Here is a 7078-nt window from a genome sequence, read left to right on the forward strand (position 1 = left end):
TGCAAACGACAAAGCATGTTATCACATCCCCGCTGACTCCCAGAATTCCTTACAGCCAGTCCTCCACAAGACTAAGCTCTGTTATTAGAGTCATCAAGGTTCATACTCCATATAAAAATTCACCCTAATTCCTTTCAGTATAGGAGCCTTCCATACCAACGTTTTACATAATTAGTAAAATACTTTAATTCTAAGTTTCCTCTCATCATTCACTCTCATTTTCAGTTTCGTGTATTCATTCTTTTCCCCTTCAATTTTATTAATAATGCACAGAGCAAAACTCCAAGAAAAGCTTTAATCTGAAAGTTTGAAAATGAACTTGCTCTTGCACTACCCCACCCCAGTAACATGAAGAACCTTGTCTGTTCCACACAGAGGCACAAAATACATGAAATGTATTTTTGAAACTGCTGCCTCATATCAGGATGCAATGTGAGATAAGAACATAAGTCTGAAGTACAAAGGTTATATTTAACCACTGCTCTCCTAGTGTTTCAACAAGACCATTCTAAAATCTAGTTCTTTCACACTTGGAAAAGCAAGTCCCATGAAGGCCCAGAATTCACTCAAGGGAGAAAAATCAGTATTATGTCTGGCTGTTTTAACTCATAACACCACAGTAAGAGGGTTAGGGTGAGGGAGAAAAATACCACTACCTTTTCCAATACCTCTGCTACTGAACCACTGGATAAATCCATGAACCTGTTTCTCTCACTGCAAAAACACAAGCAAAGTGTTGCTCTCTTAGCTGGTTACACATAAGCATACCCCCCCAGCTTAAAAACACAAAGAAACCTACCCATTTTCCCTAACCCCCCAAGTACCAAAGTAAAATCTGGGGGAACGTGGGTCTTTTTTCAGAAGATTCATATGGATTTTGTTGAGAACTGAGTCATCTCTGCACTAAGTACTCTGCCAGGCATTAACATGTATTACTTGTTTCATAATTAAATTCAGACACGTTCAATCACAGACACTGTGTAATGGACATAAGAGTTTACCATGAGGAGATTCTAAAAACCTGCCTTTTCAGTATGTTGACCCATCATTGCTGTCCATTCTTCTCACCTGGCCACTCTTCCCATTGGACCCTCCCTCTGACTTTTCCAAATTAAGTTATGGGTGAATTCTCCATTATCCAAGTCCAGAACAAGACAGACATGTGTACAGAACCTCACTGTAGCCCAAGAAAAAAATATTTATTTTCCAATTTTTTGGTCTCTATGAATTCCTTATTAACAATGTTGCAACAGTCCACTTTTGTAATTTAAACAAACAAAAAACCCTCAAAATTCTCTCCTAGGATAAATTTGATGACATAAGGATAATACTAAGTAAATGCACGAATGCCAAAAGATGCAAAATTAACTGAAATGTGCATCCTTCCTGAAATTTCTCTGAAAACAGCAGAGTAGAAGCAATGCTGCCACCTAGTGACAAGCCAAACAAATCAGGTAGCATCCTGGAACAAAACAGAGGTCCTCTAGCCCAACATCTGGTTCCCCAACTATTATTAGGCTATTTATTACCTACCTTCCTAAAAAGAAAAAAAAAGAAAAGAGGAAAATCACAGTAACATTTCCCAAGCAATCTCTCCTCCAGAGTCTCAGTCCAATCATGGGAATACAGAAACCTAACCATTGCCTGTAACACAGGCAACTTCACATGAAACTTTCCTCTGACAATTTTTTTAGGTCAGTTTGCCCAGTCACATAGCCCAGTAGGGATGATACAGGAAAACACGGACACATCCAAAACACTCATCTGTTCAGAGTGTATACACAGTGATTCTGATGTCTGTTGCGTCAAACACTTCTTCAATTATTGCAGATACGTTTTCCCATTTCAGACGATCAAGACCACACCCAATCCTGAAAAAGACAAAACATCTCCATTGGTTGTGATGAAGGTATCTAAGAAATCACTCTTTCCCTCCTCCTCTAGACTGTACTCACCAAAGCATAAGAGCACATGGGAATTTGAAGTTAATTCCTGTTGAGTCACCCAAGGCTATTTCTAAACAGCCCTAACATTCCAAAGCTGTCACTTCTTTTTTGCCTGCTGGTTACCACTTCCCAATTATTTCAGGCAACATTTATAAATGTATAACTGCTGTGACATGGGAGACTCACTATCCTTCTATGTCTACTTACAAAAACTAGCTGTGGATAGGCGGGAAAAGGCTGGCATTTAAAAAACACACTTATAATGGAAATTTATGGAAGATAAGAAGACAGTCAAGGAGCAGAAACTCTGCAAAAAAAAAAGAAGTCAAGATGGAATGTTGAGAAATGCCAAGATTATTGCAATTCAGGTCTTTGAAATACCCTGGTAAAAAACCTTACTCGACCCACAAAACTCTACCACCTAGCACCTTTCTTCTAAGATATTACTTGACTGATCCTCAACATCCCTAGGGGAAAAAGAGAGGCTTAAAATTGCTAACTGCATATAATGTGGTAAGTCCCTGAAAAAAACTGTAATCAAAAAAAATTTCTGATAGATAATCTGTAAGTACATAAAGGACCAATTTAAGATGAGGAACCCTGTAGCCACATAAGTAACTTGGAGCTTGGAATAAATCTGTATGTATGGTCAGCACTGACTCAAAACTAGGCTGACAGGGAAAGGTAAGCCCAAGCCTATTTCCTAAGACACAGCAAAGGGGATACTGAAACCCCATCATTCTTTAAGTTCCCAACAGAGTCTAAGACATTACATCAGCAACATATCCTCTAGCTACTGCCCAAGGTGACCACCAACAAGCATGAAGTTTAAAAGATAGTGATCATTTAGAACTTTCTTTGCACAAAATTAACAGGTTTGGGACACCTGAAGTGGCCCAGAGGGAAATCACAATTGCTTGGTCTTGGTTCTTAAACTTACATTGCTTCAGAAAAAAAAAAGGCTAAGCTTCAAGCAGAGGATACTAGAAATTTAACAAATGTGATTGGACAACAGTTCCCCTCTACTGCGTAGGTTGAGGCAGGTGTGTATTTTAAGTTAGTTATCCTCATTCATTCAACCCAGGCTAAGACCCATGGTATGCCTTGGCCTAAGGTCTGACAACTGGTTCATTGGTGATTTAAAAAAAAAATTAATTTATTGATTTTTAGAGAGAGAGGAAGAGGGGAGAGGGGAGGGAGGGGGAGAGAAACATAATTTTCTTGTTCCACTTATTTATGCATTCATTGGCGATTCCTTCATGGCCCCTGACCAGGAATCGAACCTGCAACTTTTGTGTATTGAGACACTGCTCTAACCAAATGAGCTACCCAACTAGGACTCACTGGTGATTTTTTCAAGTTCTGAAATTTGTTTACCTTTCAGTCTATGTTTTAGGTTACGCTTTTAAGTCATTTGTCTTTGGGTAAGAAAATAGCCCCACCAATCAATTAAATCTTCATTCAGGGCCCTGTATTTCCTTGCCTGGGCATGGAGAGATCCGTGACTCCATTCTTCAGACAATGGGACTTCATGGCCTCTAAACTCTTCTGTAAGTTTTCATAAGTTGGCTTGTGTGAAGCCCTTTTCTTTGTAATCTGAGTACAAAGAAAAAAATTCAAACTTCTCTTAGTCCAAAATGATAGCCCAAGAGTCATCACACTGTCCCAACATCCTAAGTAGAACAAGAAGTGTATTTTTACAGAATAGTCTATAGCAGTGATGACAAATGTCATAATGTTCCTTCCAGTTATGGGAGGCCCTCAGGAAAATCAACTAAATAGGTTTGGAGAAACCCAGATACTGCCTTGTACATAATCTTTCCTTTTCTCAAGACCAGGAGGCTTACAGACTGTACCTATTGTGTATTGTTTGTAAGCAAAGTAGGTGAAAGTCTTTATGCCTCTTTCAAGAGATAAGCTGCTGCATATCTGTAATAAGGAAGAACCCAAACCACCTGAAAATTTCCTGTTAAGCCTATTTATTTAGAAATTATGCTTGCTTGCTTTCTGTTTCTCTATAAAAGAACAGAGATATACTGGTAGCATTACAAATAATACTGGAGTCACATCAGCCTTAAAGACAGCATTCAAATGACCCCACTTAGTCTGCTATCCAAATCTTTGTAGTGGGTTACCTGTAAGCCACCCAGCACCATCACCAATAAGCCACATTCTTTCCAGGGCTGAAGACCATTTGGATGGTGGAAGAATCCCACATTGAGGCAGGAGGCACGAAAGCAATGGAGTACATTTGATAGGGAAGAATGGGAAAAACTCCGTTGGGCAATCTGTCTCTTGACACATTATTGTTTTTCTATCTCACTATGTTAAGGAAGAAACTGAAGTATGGAAGACCTCCCTAACTTTTGCAAGTCTTAGAACAAAGGCTTTTAGTAGACATCATAGCACTCTTTCCCATGGAGCTAGGATGCAATTTCCTTTCTAACCCAGAGGTCCAAAGAGCCATCAACACTGGACCTGAGTTGGTATGAGATCAGAAACTTTTCAACATCTTTGGTTGTCTAGAATGGAATATCATAATCACCACAAATTCAGTGTAGCCTATCTGATCACCAATCCTTAAAACTTATTGAGAATTGGCCCCATCTTACCAAGTAATATATATATCGCCCATCTCTCTCCAGAACAGCCACTTCTCCAGATTTCTTTTCTAAGAAAAAGTTATTTAATAGTAGAAAGAAAAAAGAAAATCAAAACAGATCTCCATTCTTAGATTTTAAAAAATCTTTACAGATGTTTACCTCAGAACATTTTCAACTTTCAAGAAACCTATTGTCTCCTATGAACACTTTGCTCTTTATCAGCCTTACTAAATACTGTATTCCTTAGCTTCCCACTTTCTTAATCATTTTCTCAACCATATTTTCCTCACAACTTTGCCAGTTGTGTTCATTCAACAATGACCTTTGTACATACAGAGTTAATGTTTAAGCATAATTATGGGGGACATAGGTATAGAGAAAGGTTCCTAATCTTAAGAGTTTCCAATCAAGAGAAGGGGTTAAGTTTACATACAACTACTAACTACAATACAAAATAGAAATTGTTTTTTAAAGGCTGGAATCGAAATCACCAGTGGAGATCCTGATTCAGCCTGGGCTGTGGTCTCAGCAACTGTTTCAGAAGCTCCACATGATTCTGATACACATCTCTCGTTTAAAATCATTGGTAGAAAGTGATGGAAGAGGGTCTGTAACGAAGGATTCTGAACTACTAAATACAATACGGATGAACAAAGGATCTTGAATGCCAAGCTAATACCTGTGGATTTGCAAAGCACTTCAGAGTTATTAAGGTTTTCAGAGAAGTGGAGAATTATCAATTGGGCTTTATGGTAGAGGAAGAAATGAGAAGCATTTAGAAGTCAAGTTTAGTGTGATAGGGACCCAAACTAGAGGCTATTTTGGGGAGAAAAAAAAATCTGATGAATTAAAAGTACTCAGTGGTTAAGAACACCTCCTTTACATGTATACCTTGTTTAATAATTAAAGTATAACAGGACGTCAAAAGATGCTCTGAGGCATAAAAGTTAAGCTGTTTCCAGAACTCACGTTGATTTAACAGTTCCTGCAGCCCTCCAAATTTCTTCTTAAAGAGTACAGCTATCCCAGCGCCCATTCGACAATCCTCACTGATACAGTGGGCCAGAGAGTCTGTTTTGGGGCATGCAAAAAGGTCTCCTTTCACATAAGTGATCTAAAATGTGCAAAGGAAAGAAAAGTTTTATTAGATACAGAAAAATACTAAACTATTTCTTTGTTTTTCTTTACGGTCTGCCACCCCTCCCCACCTTCTTGATTTAAAGCCAAACCGTCAGAATTTAAGGAGTTAACCATTACAAATTAAAGCATGTGTAAAAAGAAAGTGATGGCCGGTGTCTGCCTAGATTGTATTATAAAACAGCTAGAAAAAATAAAGACAATTCAATTATTGGTTTAATTAAAAAGTGTTTATGCGTTTGACCTCAATTACTCTTATTTCAGTTCACCATAAATTAATAGTTATTACGCACTCTGCTTCCTTCTGCATCTTCACTAGGGCTGCCGGCCATGATATCGAGTTGCTACCTCCAAAACTTAAATGTTTCCTCAGCTAGGAGAAGGAAAAAGGAAGGAAAAATGCTTAGGCAGCCTACATTCAGATCGCCCTGACCACCCACTTTATTTTTCCTCCCAACGTTTATCAATAAATGTGAGTTCGTCCAGCCTGTAAGCAATAATACAAAATTCTTCTGAGGCAAGGAAGAGAAAAAAAGCCTTAGGTTCACAAAAATCGTGCCCCGCTCGTATTTCGCGCTCTCCAGGAGCGCTAGCTCCACTGGCAAACTAAAGGCGGCCCTAACACACACCGCCTCCTTTCTCCGTGCCCGGCGGGTTTAGGACAGTTCTTAAACTCGGTGGGTTTGGCCTAGAAGAAAAAAAGGAGGGACTTGAAACCGCAAGTAGGGAGTGTGCCGCCCGGCGCACAAAAAAGGTGGACCCACAAGAAAAGCTCCCTGCCCTCTTTTTAGGAGGGAGGGGGTGGGTAAGGGAGGAATCTAGAGAAGCCTCCCACTCTGTCTCCTACCCTAGGGCGGGTCAGCGAGGGTGTAGAGCCTGTCCCGCCGTCCCGCGGGAAGGAGCGGGGAAGCTCGCTCAAAGGCCCACTGTACCGGGGTTACCCTTCACCTGAAGTCGGTCGTTAAGAGAACCCACCCCGCGGGAAAGGGCTCCAAATCCCGCCCTGGTAGGTGGGGAGCAACCGACGAGACCAGACGCGGAGCCAATCCCGCCATAGCCCTTAAAAACACGCACCTAACATGGCCGCCCACCACCCCGAGGCGACAAGGAAACAAGCCTCTCTAGCTAGCTAGCGGAACCTGCACTCTTTGGTGACAGCCGCCAAACTTCCGGCGGTAAATACCGTGGAGTCTCCCGCCGCCACCCGAGCTTGCGTAACGAAATAGCCAACCACGAGCGAGGAGGGACAGCGCCTGCGCATTAGCCCAGGGGTGTGCCTCCAGTAGCCGCATAGAAGTGGGTGGGAAGTTGGCAAAAAAGCTAGTTAGCGCCTGCGTAGTAATATGATCTGGGAGGTGTTTGAACCGAGGCGTCCAACGCGTCAAGAAGGCG

At 40.9% G+C, this 7078-nt stretch overlaps 1 protein-coding gene across 7 annotated transcripts; it reads right to left on the reverse strand.

Moving 5' to 3' along the window:
• Positions 1–1180: 1180 nt before the first annotated feature.
• OARD1 (O-acyl-ADP-ribose deacylase 1) lies at positions 1181–6972 on the reverse strand. Of its 7 annotated transcripts, XM_045843729.1 has the most exons (7): positions 6761–6775; positions 6316–6374; positions 5980–6059; positions 5519–5663; positions 4559–4617; positions 3430–3542; positions 1181–1871 (listed from the first exon to the last, which is right to left on the reverse strand). In XM_045843729.1, the coding sequence occupies exons 3-7, from the start codon at positions 6016–6018 to the stop codon at positions 1769–1771; spliced, it is 459 nt and encodes a 152-aa protein (XP_045699685.1). In that variant the 5' UTR covers positions 6019–6059; positions 6316–6374; positions 6761–6775; the 3' UTR covers positions 1181–1768. The 7 variants fall into 7 exon arrangements, with proteins under 7 accessions (XP_045699685.1, XP_045699683.1, XP_045699679.1 ...); XM_045843727.1 differs by lacking the exons at positions 6316–6374; positions 6761–6775 and adding an exon at positions 6870–6972; XM_045843723.1 differs by lacking the exon at positions 6316–6374 and having other exon boundaries at positions 6761–6873.
• Between the last annotated feature and the right edge of the window lie 106 nt (positions 6973–7078).

The sequence above is a fragment of the Phyllostomus hastatus genome, unplaced genomic scaffold, assembly GCF_019186645.2.
Source record: "Phyllostomus hastatus isolate PE091 unplaced genomic scaffold, TTU_PhHast_1.1 phas_contig_40, whole genome shotgun sequence".
NCBI classification, from domain to species: Eukaryota; Metazoa; Chordata; class Mammalia; order Chiroptera; family Phyllostomidae; genus Phyllostomus; species Phyllostomus hastatus.

Coding starts and splice junctions, on each gene's coding strand:
- OARD1 (XM_045843727.1), bottom strand. CDS start 6,018: ATGGCCGGCAGCCCTAGTGAAGATGCAGAAGGAAGCAGA. Junction 4,618..5,518: donor GCAGGAACTGTTAAATCAAC/GTGAGTTCTGGA, acceptor ACTTTTTCTTAG/AAAAGAAATCTGGAGAAGTG. Junction 3,543..4,558: donor GGCGATATATATATTACTTG/GTAAGATGGGGC, acceptor CTTTGTACTCAG/ATTACAAAGAAAAGGGCTTC.